The 16,753-nt window shown below is 42.9% G+C and overlaps 1 protein-coding gene across 8 annotated transcripts in view; it reads left to right on the top strand.

The window, feature by feature from the left end:
* Window positions 1-7,164, top strand: part of fbrsl1 (fibrosin-like 1) — a 244,229-nt gene extending 237,065 nt beyond the window's left edge. For 5 of the 8 annotated variants that reach the window (XM_026342356.1, XM_026342355.1, XM_026342353.1 and 2 more), the window contains 6 exons: window positions 40-111; window positions 937-1,069; window positions 1,829-1,912; window positions 3,164-3,247; window positions 4,007-4,277; window positions 4,684-7,164. In XM_026342356.1, coding sequence (XP_026198141.1) covers window positions 40-111; window positions 937-1,069; window positions 1,829-1,912; window positions 3,164-3,247; window positions 4,007-4,277; window positions 4,684-5,983 — 1,944 coding nt within the window. In that variant the 3' untranslated portion in view covers window positions 5,984-7,164. The remainder of the gene's footprint in view (window positions 1-39; window positions 112-936; window positions 1,070-1,828; window positions 1,913-3,163; window positions 3,248-4,006; window positions 4,278-4,683) is intronic. The other 3 variants (XM_026342354.1, XM_026342357.1, XM_026342358.1) reach the window with 3 other exon arrangements.
* The last annotated feature ends 9,589 nt before the right edge of the window (window positions 7,165-16,753 follow it).

The following is a 16,753-nucleotide window of genomic DNA, read 5'->3' as shown; positions in this document are numbered from 1 at the left end:
AGCCAGCAGGCTAACCTCAGCTTCTCTCTAAATTTTTAGAAACCTGGCAAGTGGTGCGCAGTGCATGTCCAGATCGCATGGCAGATCTACCACCACCAGCAGAAAATGAAGGTGCGTGAGATGGATAATGATGTCTTTGATGATAATGTCATGTAAAACAGATCCAGTACGTTGATAATGAAATAAGGACCCAAATAACATACTCAGTCAGGGCTTATCATACCGTAGCTGGCTCCTATAAAACAATCAAATTGTGCAAGTGGGTTCAGAAAGACAGAGAGATTAGGAAAAGATAGATGGCAAAAAGAAAAGTTACAGAATGCTGTATGAGTTCATAATATTATAAAATCCTACAGAAATGGTGTCTTTGACAGGATTTGTACTTTCAGTTATAGTTAACTAACATACAACATGTGTACAGAGACAAACATCAGGATGTACTCCTCTCACTGACAGAGGATGGTGTTGCCTCTCCATGGAGAACCCACACAGCAGCCACCACAACTGTTGGCTGAAGCCCAGTGTGGAAGCATCTTCAGCTGCAATGCCGCTGTTAGCCACTAGACTCCAGTAAATCCTGGCTCCAATTGAATCCCCTTGAAAATACTAGAAGTACTAACTCAGTCATTTTAGTCCAAGAGTCATTATGGTCTCCATCATGGCGTACCACAGTGTCCGTCCTTCTTGGGCACCAAACCCTTGTTACTAAGGATTTTGTGTCCCTAATCAGCTTACATATATTTGTTATAACACAGCAGGCCAGAATTTGACACATGGAGCCATTGTTGATGTAGCTGTCTTCCTCTGATCTCTCACCCAGTGAAGCCGAGGATAAATGCCTCTCACTCTGTTGTTGGAAATGTTGCGTACTGTTGCCCACTGACCTAATTTTCTTTGTCTGCCTCTCTCTCCTTGTCTCTGCCTTTTTTACTATAGCAAATGCAGCTGGATCCTCACAAACTAGACATGAATGGGAAGTTGGACTTGTTCAGTCGACCCCCAGCTCCAGGAGTCTTCCCAGGATTCCCCTACCCTCATGACCTGGCACGACCCCTCTTCTCTTCTACAGGTCGGTCAGGCCTCCCAGTACCCAAGCGCGGGGTCATGAACTTTACTTTCCAAGACAAATCATTTACTACACACTCAAATTATTCAATTCTCAAAGGGTTCCTGTGGTATTTTTGTCTTCATGCAAATAAGCATTTATAGCCGGTATTCACCTCCACCACTGTAGTGAAATAGCATCATTTTTTATTCTCTCTTCTCTTGTGATGTTCACTTAATTATAGTGCTTTTAGAGCAAATGTTTTGCCAGGAAAGGGAGTCAGATATGTCTATGAATATGGATGACTCTCGGTTGGTAATTGACTGATTTGCCCTGCGTTGGAGGGCAACAGAGAGGCAAACGGCCTTTGACTGGTAATTATGCAGTGGTGTGTCAGAGGCACTCCTGTAATTGGTTCTTTCATTAACAATTCATGGAATATGGGTGATGGTAACAGTGTTTTGTGGAAGAGGCCAGCTTGCTGCGCAGTGAGGAAATGACCTCAATAAGGAGCTATAGACTCATACACAAACATGCAACAGCTGCAATAAAAGCAAAATATCAATTGCTAATTTGCTCAATGGCATTACTCAGACATCTCCAAACTCATGTAATTCACATGGATATTCAACAGGTTTGTTATGCTGTAGCAGAAAGATATCTACATGTTGGTATTTACTTCCATTTATATTTTCAGTCGTGGCCAGTCACAGAGGTCAGAATTTGGATGATGTAAGTTTTTTGGACAATAATAACCCAGTTATATGCTTTTTGTTCTTATAGGCTCCGGACACCCAGCTCCCTCTCCTTATGGCCCCGCCCCACACCCCAGTGGCTTCCTGCCTCCTAGCCATTTGGCAGGTAAGTGTAAGTAACCACATGTTCAGTTTTTTTTCATACATTTATCCCCTTCTTCTCTCTGTTTCTGTCTCTCTCGCTTCCTCTCTCTTTTAGATTCAAGTCTGAAAGACATCAGGGGTGTAATCTGAAGCGTAGATATTTCTAGTTTTGATCTTGGGTTCATTCGAAGGTTATTGTGAAATCCTTTTGGTCAGTGTAATGGAGCTGCTTGCAGCACTTGAGCAAATTTGTAGTCTATGGTATTGGGGAGTATAGCCATTATATAATCAGCCAATATGGTTTTAGCGTCGCCTCAAAGAACTGTGTCTGGTGTTATTAAAAAGACATAGCTAACCTAGTCTTCGGTCCCCAGCCTTATTTGTTATCCCTTTAGACAAAGTAAAAAACACAGTGTATCAGCATATAGGATGTTATATTATATGAATTTTGGAAAGTCAACCTTATAATTCATATGAACAGGATAGTTGCTCGATTTATTTGTGCATTTAATTGTTATTATTCGTTCTTTTTTCTCCCACCAGTACATCTGAGACACTGTTTAGCTGATTTCATGGAATAATCCCTTGAGTCAATCGATTTTGTGCTTAGGAATATGCAGCGTACTGAGAAGGAAGATTTAGTGAATAAAATTTTCCTGTCCAGAGAATTCATATGCGAGGCAGAGCAGATGTCTCCGTTGTTGTCTTTTCTGATATATTAACAAGCCCCAGAGCTGAAAATCCTTAAACCCTAATCTGTTGATAGGTTTTGCATTTCCTGATGGATTTTGCTGAATTAAATTGGGACTGCAAATTATAAGTTGATGAATGTTGTTCACTGACTTGTCAGGGTAAATATTTGTGTTATTACTATGAATTTGGAGGCTCTAGTCAGCATCAATGGAGCCTATCAGACACTGATTCTACAGTTAAGTCATTGTGGTCTGTTTAGCTGAATTGTTACAGCTTCTAACTCTCCTTCCCTACCACAGTCCATATTTAGCTTAGGCCCAACAACTCAAAACTAATTTCCCCATCAAGCAGTGTTGTTCCACTAGCCCTAGCAGGGTCACAGACACTCCTATCCAGTTAGTGGCAGCACATTCAGCATCCAGGCAACCTGGCTACTGCAGAATAACCAGGCAGAGAGCTAGGGTGGCAGCGCTGAAAAAAACCACAGCTTGCTTGTAAGAGAAAAGCCGAGAGGAGCGGGTTGGTGTTGGGGTGAGCACCGCTACCAAGCCCCCCCTTTTGCTAATTCCTGTTTGGCATTTTGCAGATCCTTTCAGTCGCTCCAGTTCCTTTGGCGGCCTCGGCAACCTTTCAAGCAGTGCCTTTGGAGGATTAGGCAACCCCTCGCTTGGTAAGCGCTGGCCCCCTCTCCTCCTCCACCGCTCTCCCCTTCAATCTGGCCCCAGTGGCCAGTGACAGAACAGAGCAGGACAGCGTTAGACCACAGGGAAAGCCAGGAGGGGAGGAAAAAAATCAAGACACATAGCTGTAGTTTCTGTGTCAAAGCAGCACAACATAGCACAGCAAACCTCCTCCCTGCCTCCACTTCACCCACCAACCATGTCCCCAACAGCCTGGCTTTAATCTGGCAATGCTCCTGCCAACAGGCACTCTCAGGACCACTGTTTGGTGACAATTCATCTGTTAATTATGTGACACGCTCTTTCTGCACCACCATGGAGGGCTTTCTCTTTTCCCCCTGCATCATTCTCTTTGCGCCTTTCTTTCTTCTTCTTCATCCCTATTGTTTTTGTGTGCAAAAATCAGTTGCCCTGTTGTGATAGGACTAGACATGCCGTGGAATGCTAAGGTCTCCCTTGGCTTTTCACAACCGTCAACTCTAGAGAGCAAGTGGGTCCCTCTGTTCATCTAGGGCAGAAAAGGGAGGAGGGAAAAGTCCTTTAACCCAAAAACAAATGAGTAGAGCGTTTTACTGGTGGGGGGAGGCATTAACCTCTAACTCTTTCAAACAGCTTTAGTGAGAGAACCTCCAGAGACAAAGACAAAAGCAGCTTTTGTTGTTGAGTCTTTCTCATCTTATGGGTCCTCAAAAAGATTTTGTGCCCAATTAACTTACAGTGGGTCCCACGCCTGTCTCCCCCATCCCTAGGGTCCAACAGTGTGTTTGGCAGCAAGGAAGGGCCAGGAGGACTGCCCACATTTGGCAGCCCCCACCACGATACCTGGAACAGGCTTCGACGCACCCCACCATCTTTCCCCACACCACCGCAGTGGCCCAAAACCGCAGACGCCGAGAGAAGCAGCTCAGCCAACAGCCACGAGAGAGAACGAGAGAGGGAACGGGAACGAGAGAGGGAAAGGGAGAGGGAAAGAGAGAAAAGAGATTCATCTATTGGGAAAGAGGAGAAGGATAAAGACAGGTGAGTTTAATGCAAATGCAATTTTGCTTTCTGCTTGGAGCACCTTGGCTTTCAGTGTAGCTTGTGAACCGTAATATTTCTGCAATAATATTTATTATCATTTTTGGATGTTTGACCTGGGGAAACATTATATGGCAACATGTCTGATCGTGTAAGAAACAACGAATGTAAGGAAGAGTAGTCATGAATATTTTATACACTTAACTAAACTGTCTGCAGTGCACAAATACATGACCAACAACAAGGAAACTGGTGCAAATCAAACAGCTATCACATGTAAGAGAGAGGCTTGAGAATTGTAACTCAGATTTTGTAAATTTAATCTAGGTCAGCCATGCTTAAATACAACCCACATGATACTTATTTTAACTAGTGCTATGGAAACTGTTTTATTATCTGTTTACAGGGATTCTGCAGATCGCAACCGACACTCCAACCGTTCATCCCCGGCCTCTGCACCAGTCAGCCACCAGATCAGCAGCCTGATCCGCTCAAACAGCCAGAACTCCAGTGATTCGGGTCGGCATCACAGCGGCAGCATAGACCGGGTTCGTGAAACAGAGAAGGAGATGTTGGAGCGCCACAGAGAGTCCACTATGCTGTCTGACGTGAAGGTGAAGGAGAGCCGCTCGCCTGGCAAGGAGATGCTAGAAAGGAGACCCTCAGAAGACTCCATCAAACTCGCTCAGCGTTCTCCTTCTCCATACTCCAAGGTAGTGATCAATGAGCAGAGCATGAAGATGGCAGGTGGTCCCCCACCTACACTCAAGGACAGCGAAAGGAAAGAGCCCCCAGCAGAGCTCCTCCACAAGGTGAAAAATGACATGAAGATTAAGGAGGAGAGGAAGGAGGAGCAGGAGGTCATGGTGGTGAGTTCCGAGCCAGCCCCCCAACCACCAACCCAAGCTCTTCCTCTACCTATCGGCCAACCTGGAAACCCACACCACCATCACCCACCTTTGTCCCAGCAGCCCCCTCTTCCATCTCCACGTGGCAGCGACATCCCAGCACCTGGCCTGCATGGTGTCCCCATGGCGCACTCTCTGCCTCTTTCCATGAGTGCCATGCCCCAGATGGGCAGCCTCAATGTGTTAGACCGGGCTCGCATGGCTCCTTTTATGGGAGTGAGCCCTCTGGCGGGGAGGGAGCGGCTGCCCCACCCGGCTTTCCCTTGGGACCCTCTGAGAGAGGCCTACCGTAGCCTGGACCTTCAGCGGCGAATGGATTTCCAGCTGAGGGCCGAGCAAGGACATCGCTTCCCCAGTGTGTACGACCACGAGCGAGCCTATCGCGAGAGGGAGGCTCATGACTACTCTCACCATGAGCACCTGTTGGAGGTGCGCAGGGAGCATGAGAGGATGAGACAGCAAGCAGAGGAGCGAGAGCGCCTCCACCTGAGGGAGGAGCTGGACAGAGCACGTCTCCATCAGCTACACCAGTCCCCTATGGAGGGCCATCTACCCCATATGCCTCCCTTTATGCCCCACTTAGGTGGCATGCCCTACCCTAGACTCAGCCCCTCCACCGGACACAATGGCCCTCTGAACAGAACACCCCCTACCGCTGCACTCAGTGCACCCCCACCCCTTGTGCCAGCTGGCAGTGCCAGGTCAGCCTCACCTAGGAGGACTACGCCCCTCACTACCACACAGGGCCCAAGGGACTACTCCCCATCTCGCAACCCCAAAGAGGTAGAAGCTCGGTAGCTTCTTATAAAAGTGCACAAAGTCTTTCTAGATGCACTCACAAGCCCCGCTCCCCTAATCTGTAATCTTCTTGTGAACAAAATGCACTGCTCTTCACGAGAGAAGAGCAAACCCCCTAAGGGAAATGGGTATGATTGTACAAAGTAAAGGTGTGCGAGGCTGATTAAGCACATGCCATGACTTTATTTTTAGTGGACTGGAAGTTGAATAATGTCGGTGAAGAGAACACAACTATGTGTATGTTTATATCCGACTTAAATATTTGATAATTATTAATATATTAATCAATACTTTTTTCAGCTTTGTGCGAAAAGAGAGGTCCTGAAATGTGTTTGTACATTTCCTATCCTTGTTCCATGTATAGATATCATTTCTATGAATTTTATGTATTTTGTGCATTAGTCATGCCTTTTAAAATATTTATCCCAGTTGATTGTGAGACATATCCATTATGACCCACTGTAAAGACTGGATTTTTGTTTCAACCTTCAGTAATTTAACCTCATGGTACCGGGATATCCTCAATGATGAAAATGTACAATGTTACATTATCAATTTGTTCAATTGCTTTGCCTTTGAGATATGCAGATAAATATATATTATGAGGTCTTGGTTCTGTCTCTGTAAAGAAAACTGATGTAAATACCTTGTTGATATTCATTCACTGCAAAATGACTGTGTAAATGTATTAGGCTTTTTAACTATTTCTAGAAAAACAAAATGAATTGAAAATATGGGGAATCACTTCCCTGTACCAAGACGAACGAGAAGCCTGGCCAATGGATGAATGAAATTGAACACAAGGGTGTTGTAAGGGGGGCCCAGAAGGATCATCTGCAATCTATGCAAAGCAGCACACAGCACCCCAATGAAGAGATCACCTAGAGGGAGCAGACGATACTGAGAGAAACTTGGATTAACACATGCTTATATTTACCAATGAAATAATGGTGGAATTATTAAAAGACTTCCAAGTCACAAACTGGACCAGCCCCAGACAGATAAGAAGGACACTTTTCAGTGGGCGGTAAAAGGACTTTCTCTGTCAACCTTGTGGTGTTGTGCAGTTGTTTTTCTTAGACTCTTGTATACAAAACAAGTAGAGTTTTAGGCGTGCAAAAAAAATGAAAATGAACATTCATGGTTTAAAATGTACGGAATAAAGTTTGGACCTAATGTCATACATTTGCTGCTGGTTTTTAATCCTGGTTTACACTGTGAGTTCTAAGTACAAGTATAAAATTTGACTGTAAGCCAAACCTACTGAGTGGGATGTTGATAGGTTTGCCAATAATTCTTGTGCCTAAGTTTTCAGCTTTTAGAGTATTTGCTCATCTGATATCAAGCTATTACTTTGAAATCATAAAGGCAACAGTCTTGCCTGGCAGAGTAGCCCAAGCCATCAGATCATTTGACAGTAATCTGTCATACATGGACTGCAGTGCTCTTCAGAGGGGATCGATGAGATTGGGCCAAGGCAATACAGGGAGGGACTAATAGGACATTGATTTTGTATGAAAGTAGGTTTTGAGTGTTTGTGTTGCAGGTAACCGGTATTGACTGGCAGCCCAGCGGCATATTGACCCGTGGTCTGGACTCATTAGGAAGAGCATGGCCTGGGAGGCAGGCTATCAGATGGTGGAGGATAGGCGGCTCTCTCTTCTCATACCCTTCCCTCCTCATGCACGCCATTCATCTGCTTTTCTAATGAGGCCGGAAGGCGCTCTGGAGTGGGCCGCAGAGGGGGCCCTGAGGCGCCCTATCCTGTTATTGACAAGACCTCGGCTGTGCTTGCCGCCTGTCCAGAGACAGCCAATTCATCCTGATAATGCCCCTACTACTCATCTCGCTGCTATGTGCCGTGAGACCCACCAATCCTGTCCCATGATATTAGCCCATAATGACAGCGTGGATCAAACCGTGGCCAGGTCATTAGGGGATGTTATTGAAAATCAATGGCGCTTCTGTGTCTCACACACTCCAGCCGTGTTTTTTAAAAGGGCTCCTTGAAAAGACTGTTTGCCAGGATGGGGTTGGTGTATTGGGAAGACTTAAATCACTATCACTTTCAATTTGGACTCTCAGTAATTGAGCCACATATTACACCGATGGGTAGCATCTGTCAGTAGCCAGCTTCACTTTAGCGCTTTGTGCTTTTAGTTCTAATCATCTAGTCAACAACAGGTACTTAACCCCTGTACTTGTTACTGCATAGTGATTTTTCCTATAACTATTATTTACCAGCAGGCTTTTGTAGGGGAAAAACACACACCTTACATTTCCCTTCAACTCAATCACTCTGTCCTGTGCTCTATCTATTTTATGGCTTAGTATAGAACGGCCCTCCGGAGATGAAAAGCTCCATCAATTTCACTCATCGTCTGGCAAGGTCAATTTATTTCAGCACACAGTCCATCATCAGGTGGGAATCAATTGACACATTGCCTAGCATATCCAACCCAAGGTGGGTTATTACAGTGTCTGCAATTATCAGCGCTTTTCCAGAGCAATTCTTCACATGTCCAGGCTTTTTTTCTTCTATCTTTTATTTATTTATTTGCTATATTTACGTGTTTATAATTTGAAACACATATCCTATTTGATGCAATATTGTTAGTATGACAGGGCTTTATGTGACACAAGATTGTTTATTTTTTACACATTTCTCCACTGTAATCCCAATTAATAGGATACGGTGGTATCTGAGGTAAGACATTGTTTTATTGTTCCACTAATCCTCTTCATTTATCTGTGGGAAACCTCACTGCTGAGGGTTTGGGATTGAATTTTCATGGTCTCAAAAACCTCCAAAAAACGTTTGGCACAGAACTCACCCCATATTCAGCAAACAGTGGAACAGGCCTAAGGGGCTTCTATAGAGCACAATGGCAGCTAATAACACAGTGCCAAGCTAATAAGATGGGCAACAAATGAATGGTTCAGTCCAAGCTCCTTTCCTCTCTTGTTCACTCTTCCCCCGCTGATAAAACATGTATGAAAGCGTTTTTGAGCCGCTACATAGTGGCTCCCTGGACTTTTCCCCCAGCGAGAGCTAATGCATTAGTTTCCATTTGAAGGCTGTTTTGAAATGGAGATTGGTAATGAGACGGGAGGGCCCCGGCCATGATCACATTTGGATTGCTGGGGCATCCACTGGGCCTGCTGATTTGGGAGACCGTGGCTCTACTCGGAGTTCAAGCCCATCTCTCTGCGGGGGTTAGCAAATCCTGATGAGGGCCATTCTAAAGCACTAAACTATATCTGAACTGTGAACTGAGGGAGAGAACACCAAGTCAAGGGCTTTGGCAATGGATCCCTGTCACAGCACTCTTTGTAGACTGCATGTTGTTTTGACCACCTAAAAAGGCTAACAGCATACATGCTTCCATGTTGCTATCTTTTTTTAGCTCTCAATGTCAACAGAGCGGCAGCTGACAGAAACCAGGCCAGTCAGTGGTTAAGGAGCTGACTTGGAAACAGCCGAATGGTGTGAATTCCAGACGCTGGTGACAAACTGCTGTCTAATGTCTTTGCACCTCTGGACCTATGACAAATATTCCGGCTGTCTCACACCACCACCACTATAGCTGTGCAAGAAGGCCAGCCAATGCAAGAAGAATATACTGTAAATCACTCACAGAGGAACCTCGGAGAGCACAAAGTGAGACGGGGAGGAGTAGAAGGGAATTAAGGGAGATGGAAAAGGAGGAGGTCCAGAACAGCCACCAGCCAAAATAAGTTTTCCACTTTGATTCAATTTTGAGGATTTTTCCATCCTTTAGTGGAACCTCACAATTTCCCACACTGGCCATATTATGTACACAAGCCATAAAAAATGAATAACATTTATGCAGCTGGGTGCATCTGGCAGAGATAGTCCTCTCATTCAGGGACCAGGATGGCACCATGCCGCCACACCACCCTCTGTGTTCTATGTATGGACACTAGACAAGAGAAGACTTAGGGGAGAGGTGGGTGGTGTAAAGGGAGCCTTTCAAATGAGTTTAAAAAAATAAGAGATTTCAAGGCAAACGGAGGCCATACGTGGCTCTTCCAATTTGGCACAGCTGACGCACATGATTAGCCGTAGAGACATTAATCAAAAGTGGCTCAGTATTTGAAGGGGCGGTGAGAGGCACTGCCAGCTGGTGACAACATGGCTTGTGTGCACGGGCCAAGAGTGAAGTTTATTTGAATATGGATCTTGCCGTGACCGTATTTCTCAAGAGCTCAGTTAGCAGAGCGTTCCCTGGCTCATCACTGGGATCGCCTCAGAGCCCCTTGGCACCCAGAAAGGCGGAAGTTTTTCCAAGCCGCAGAATGAGAATTACGATTTAGTCCATCCCCTCTGGTGGTGTGGGCATATTCATAAGCATTTATTCAGTTTGACGCTGGCAGAGACGCAACACCTAGTTCTTGGCGTCCATGTGTGAGGATTTCCTTTCCAACATGAAATTATGAAGTTGACAAAAAGGTTGTTTTTACAGCCTATGAATTAATAACACATTAAAAATAAAACGCCCTATCTTTCCACATAAAACCGTGCTATTCCTCCACAGGAAACACAAAGTTTATATTAAATTGTCAGTAACCCTTAGGGCTCCGGCTTAAGTTAGAATGAGACCACCTGTAGGCTTTCACTAAAACTAGCAATAGCACAGAATCTGATTTGTTCAGCTCTGGTTCAATAAATCACCAACTAATTGTGTAATGCTTTTTAATGAGTTGAACAAGGTTTGGTTTGGTTATAACTGCAAAAAGAAGGCAGCTCATAGGTTAGAGCTGATTCAAATGGAAGCTAGATTAAAAGTTGGCTATATTTCACTAAATGTCTCTGGCTTGTATAGAAAGATGTTAAAAATGGTTTTAAAGCCAAGGATGGGCTCCCCGTCCTCACCATGTTCACCACACATTTGCTTTGTCCTAAGAGCAATTTACCAAAGCCAATTCACTGTAAATGAACTTTGAACTTCTGTGGATTCCTGCACTTGAGTCCTCACCTAGACTGCGCTAATTTAGCTTCTTTGAGTTAAAATGTTTCATTTGTTGTCTTGAATAATTTTTATTTTACATAACAGTGCAAAAATTCTCTCCAGCTGACTTTTGTTTCGAGCTAATTGTGATTATAAAAATGAGCTTGTTAAAGGGTCCAAAATCTGATGTACTTAGACACTGATACGAAAAAGACATGCCAAATAAATAAAAGTCAGCATCATAACTACATTACAATCTATTAGTTTGACAAGACATCTCAATTAAACTTATTGGTGTTTCTTGTTACTTTTTCATGCTAAGACCAAGTTCTCAGGTGTTTTGTTATAAAACCTTAGAGATCTTCACTCCTCCAGCCACATATCAACTGTGGAGATGTTCTTCCTCGTCCAAGAAAAGTAGGGTGTAAAACAGTTTCTCTTCTTGCTTTTTTACCTCTTCTTGTCCTTGTTGTCATCTACAAATTAAATGACATTAAGAGCCTCAGCTTTCCTCATAATAAGCAGGAGAAGTTGCAGCAAGATACATTTTTCAAACCAGAGGTGGTGGAGGCAAGGTCCATTTGATCTGAGCAGGAGTCCATAGTGCTGGAAGGAGTTTCAGCAGGATAGGGACTAAATATATAAATACAGAGAGTTAGTTTAACAATCCTGTTCATGTCATGACAAATTAAAAAACATCTAACATAATGGCTGAAATTCAGTTTTCTGTCAGCTGCATAAGTGTTGGGACTAGATGATATAATCGTACCTTTTCTCACGTTAAGATCAGATGTATCCTCCAGGAGTACTCAGTTCTTGCAGTGTCCAGGCCGCACCAAGACAACACCTGATGGAATTGGTTCGGTACAGCTGAATTAGGACATACAGTATAATTGATAATATGCACAAGAGGCATATTGTATCCATTTTTTAAAACTCAGGCTGTTATGTTTTTAACGCACCACACATACAAACACAAGCATAAACCCACAGACTTACCAGAAGGTGAGGTTTGATCTGTTGAGGTAGCTCTTGGTAATGAATGGGTGGTTGAGAATACCAGTGGGGGTAATTCTCTGATTCACATCCAGGTTGAGCGTCTACTTCATCAGCTCAATGCTCTCCCTCCTCTCATTAGCCTTTGCCTTGTTAAACCTCTCCAGCCGTATCTAGTTTAGGCAACAGTGGTTAAGTCTTTTTTTCTCTTTTAAATCATTTGAAAATAATGAACTTCTCAGCAGCTACCACTTTATTATCCTTCTTCATTTCATCAGGAGAACGGACTTAGTGCCTGTGGTCAGTGGGGTGATTTGTAAATCACCAGGAAACCTCTTGCGTCTAAAGAAAAATAGAAACGTATTCAAGATACCAATATATGTCAAGAAATGTAACTGATGTGTAGATTAATACGTGTGGAAAAGGCTTTAGGTAGGTTAAAGTTGAATGACAGTTGAGAAAGTCAAAGAATAGAAACTACATCATGAACTTCCAGTGATCAGAATCAGTTTCCTTGAAAAACCTTTTGGAAGGTAGTCGAGCATCGTGGACATGGTCAGGCAGTGGACTCAGGAGGTCGATGATGAATCGTAGCTGGGGACAAAACACACAAGCATGAAGCTATTCTGTGAATTTTAACAGCATTACACCTTCGTTGGCAGTGGTAGTACATGTTTTCCATGTTATTTCTAGCAAACATAGGCATCGTCAATCCAATCAATAGTTTTGTATTATTGGTCACTGTACCAGATAATAGCACAGAAAACAATAAATACACCATTACAGGTTAGGCTTTTAGCTAATCTGGTAATAAAAAGACGTCTGAAAGCAAAATGAGGCTGGCCATTCAGAGAGGTTGCATGGATGCAGCAGTACATGATCTATTAGGACCAGAGTAGAGAGATGTTCTACAGTGAATTACTCACTGCATTATAGGCAGTTGATGCTGGGAAGAGCAAAATGCCAAATGTCATCACTGATATGAATTTAGATGAAAAGGAGGAGTTTTTTAATTATTAAAGCATGTAGTTCATCAATGTAACAATAGCTGCCAGTGAGAAATATGTAGCCCTGATCGGTGTTTCCTACCTATATATTACTTGGTGAAGTCTGCCATGCTTGGCACCAGAGCTGAAAATAGCCAAGCGAAAGTCGATCAGTTTCACTGGAGCTCACATGAGCCACCATCATGATGTTTTCTGGTGTCATGTCCGTATTGATCACACCAATCTTCTCCAGGGCATCAAATGTTGTGGCCAACTGTAAACCCCCTCCCCAACAACACTGACGGCCACCGCTTCTTGTGGCACGTGACCAACATCTGGCTTTTTTGTTGAGGATCCTGTCTCCAGCTATTTCTCACCAATGTCAAAACTAACTTCCTGCTGTAGTTCTTCATGTAGAATGCGTGGCAGGCAAAGATGATGAAGATGGACTTGAACTATGCATGGTTACTTTCTCACACAGCTGAAACAGAAATGAGAACCAAAAAGAGAATTCCCTTCAACAATATTAACCTTTTTAACTCGTGAGTTCTTAAGGTTTCACCAAAAACACGTTCCTGCATCTATGAACCCTTAGTAGACTTGTTGTACACAGTTGTGGGTTATGGAAGTAACCTTACTTGTTGCATACACAGAACTGTTGTTTCAATAATGGTCCTGTCTTTGTAAGTTAGAGGAATTTAGGAGCTCAAAACACATAAAAGCGACTTACTTCAGAGTTAATTTTAACAGAATTTTAACATTAAATGCAAGTTAAAATTACTGTGGTGAAAGACATTAACATTCATTCATGCTCTATTTTAAAGCCACTGGCACCCAAGTGTAAAAATGATGCCCAGCACTCAATGTCTCAATGTCAGTTGAAACCAGCAGAGGGCAAATTATTAAATAGATCTTAAAGAAATATTTTCAGGAAATGTTTTTATTTGTTCTTTTGTGGAGAATTAAATGAGGATCAACACCACTCATATTGATCTGTTAATTATACAGTGTGGATACTCTCAGCAGATAATACTTCAAATCACTATGTTTAATGTGGAAAGTGTCATTTGCAGTAACTCATTTGACAAAAGGTGCTAATAAAGTGACTGTGATACCTGCTCAGAACCAAATGGCCCACACATTATTAGCTGGTTAATACAGTCAGACATTAAGCAGCTAAAGAGAGTCAAAGATAAAGACCCAACATGTAACCTGGAGCAGTGAATGTAAATGAAAATAGGATTATGGCCATGTTGTGATAATTAAAGTGAAACTTAACATGTAGATATTGGACAGACTAAACAATTGCTGCAAATGAGAAGCATGCACCCCCTGAATTCAAGCGTTCTCAGTCTCCAGTGGTGTTTGGGGAACTCTGCCCTGCTTATCTACAGTAGAGATCTGAAAACAGAAGGTGGATGCTGGACATTACATTTTTTGGATGGTTAACTGTAAGGTACTAAATGAATGTTTTTGTACAAAAATGACATAAAAGGTTAATGGTGAGAAGTCCAAAAGGTCTCCATACTCACCTGTTCAATATCCCTGTAAAAGATACACAGTTAAACAGTTTGTTCCCCTTATGCTGGATTCTCAAGCGACATCTTCAGTTCATCATTTATCAGTTGTGCATTGCTTGTTCTATATAACATCACCAGGAATAACAACAGACAAATACGAAACAGACTGCTTTCCCATGTGCCCAGTGCTGTAGATAGGTCCACAAAATAATTTTATCAAATGTATCTCAACATGAAAATAACATTTTTGATTTCATAATACCATCATATTTGCACACTATTGTGATCATAATAATAATACCATAATTTTATACTTGGTGAAAATCCCAACCTTTATAGGAAATGGAAACATGAACAGACAGAACATGTGGACATATTATGTGATTCTATACAGACAATGCCATATTTCATACTACGAACATAATATTTCTGTCAGTCAGCATGGCATTACAGTCACACACACCATTGCTATTTTGATGCACGATTATTACACAGAACAGTAAAAATGATGTTTTAATATGCTACGTCTATAACTACTATCTTATTCAATTCAATAGTTTTTTTCAGTTGGAATATGCTTGAGTTTTAAACATTATATAGCGTTGTCACTATTTTGATGGGTATTTTCTTCTTTGAGCAAAGGAGGATTCACAGTGCAGTGCACAGAATGACCACTTGTTTCATGTCATGTCGTTAGTTCATGTCATCAATGAGTTTATGTCATCAACCCTCACTTACAAAGATAGCAAAGGCGTCTATAATAAGGTGGAAGAGGGCAGGGGGATCATATTCTTCATGAGACTAGTGTCGACGGGGCTTCTCAGCATTCCAGACCCGGCTTTGCTTGCCTCCCATGCTTCTTTGTAAATTTGTCTGGCAGCAAACATGCTTTGAAAGGCTTTTATCTCCTATCTGGGCAGGAGTTCCATGCACCAAGATAACAAACCCTATCTTATCTCGCTGTGTTCGTTAATGTCACAGCTTAAGGGGCTTGTTCTTCCACTTGCAATGGGGCTTGCAGAGCGGATTGTTTGCAGATTAGTCAACACAGGCCTCTGGAGGTCTTGGAGCGCATTCAAAATGCTTGTCTTGTCCCGCAGATGTTCTTGTATGCGTTCTTGGCTGCTTCCTGCTTTTCCTGTGTCAAATGGCATGAGTACCACACAATGGTCGGTAGGCATCATTACACACAATGAGACCTGCAGTAATACTCATCACTTATCAGACAAGCCAGTCATGCAATCCAAAGCAGAAAATGTGTATGATAGCCAACCAAGGCCAACTACGTTGTTGAATGTTTTGGGGATGACTTATTACAATTCGGTTGCTGATTATCACAAAACTTTAATCAGTGATACATTTTGAAACATCCATTTGAGCTTATCTGCCCAGGGAAACATCCAGGCTGCAATATTTCATGTAGTCTGCCCAGCCCTTGTGGCCAGATTCATGATCATCCCTCTGTGACACAAGAGACCAGGCAAAGTTCTACTGACTTGAGCCATCTGGCTATCTCACACAACCCTTGGCTACACAGTGGTTCACTCAGCGATTGATTGGGGTGTTGAAGGCCAGCTATTTAACACATCAGAACAACAAGTACTGCTATCAAGCTGGCCCTTCTCATGCCTCGTTTCTGTGCCACCCAAGAATGTGTCTTATCTCTTCCCTTCTGCTTGTTGGTTTAAGCCAGACAGCATATGCCCACATTCCCCCTGTAATACACCATTGTGCTTTTGGTGCAACCATGACAGGCACACAGGTTGCAGCTGAGATATGATGGTGAGCTTAACCCTTATGTCGGTTAGTAAAAAAATGGGCATTTTCAGTAAATAAAATCTGCTTCCACTTTTCAGTCTATGAGTAATGTAACACCAGAAAATGTTCTTCTCAACAAGCTCTCCTGTTGTTGTACCAAAAGACTGACAGATGAAAATAAAGCCTTGTGTTCCATATCATTAAATCCCACTCTCTCAACTGATTACATTCTTATTAGTGCCTCCATTCTTCTCTCATTATTGTTACTTCTAGTAAATCAGGTCCGATAATGTGCATTCACTCACTAGACGCACAACCTGCTCATTCCCATCTCTGAGTCTTTGTTGTCGCCGAATGGTTTTTAACTGAAAAGTGTGAGTGCGTTGTAATTATGATTCTGGGGGTATTATGAAATCAAATATCACAACGAATGTAATTTTATTTGCTTGTAATCTCTCTCACCCAGGCTAATAGGCGTTTTCAAAGGGCATGCTCGGGGGGTTTAACGGCGAACCATCTCTAAATAGAATGGCTGCT

The sequence above is a fragment of the Anabas testudineus genome, chromosome 9, assembly GCF_900324465.2.
Source record: "Anabas testudineus chromosome 9, fAnaTes1.2, whole genome shotgun sequence".
Lineage (NCBI taxonomy): Eukaryota > Metazoa > Chordata > Actinopteri > Anabantiformes > Anabantidae > Anabas > Anabas testudineus.
Note: the sequence above shows the minus strand (reverse complement) of the source record. Positions and strands in the feature narration are given on the sequence as shown.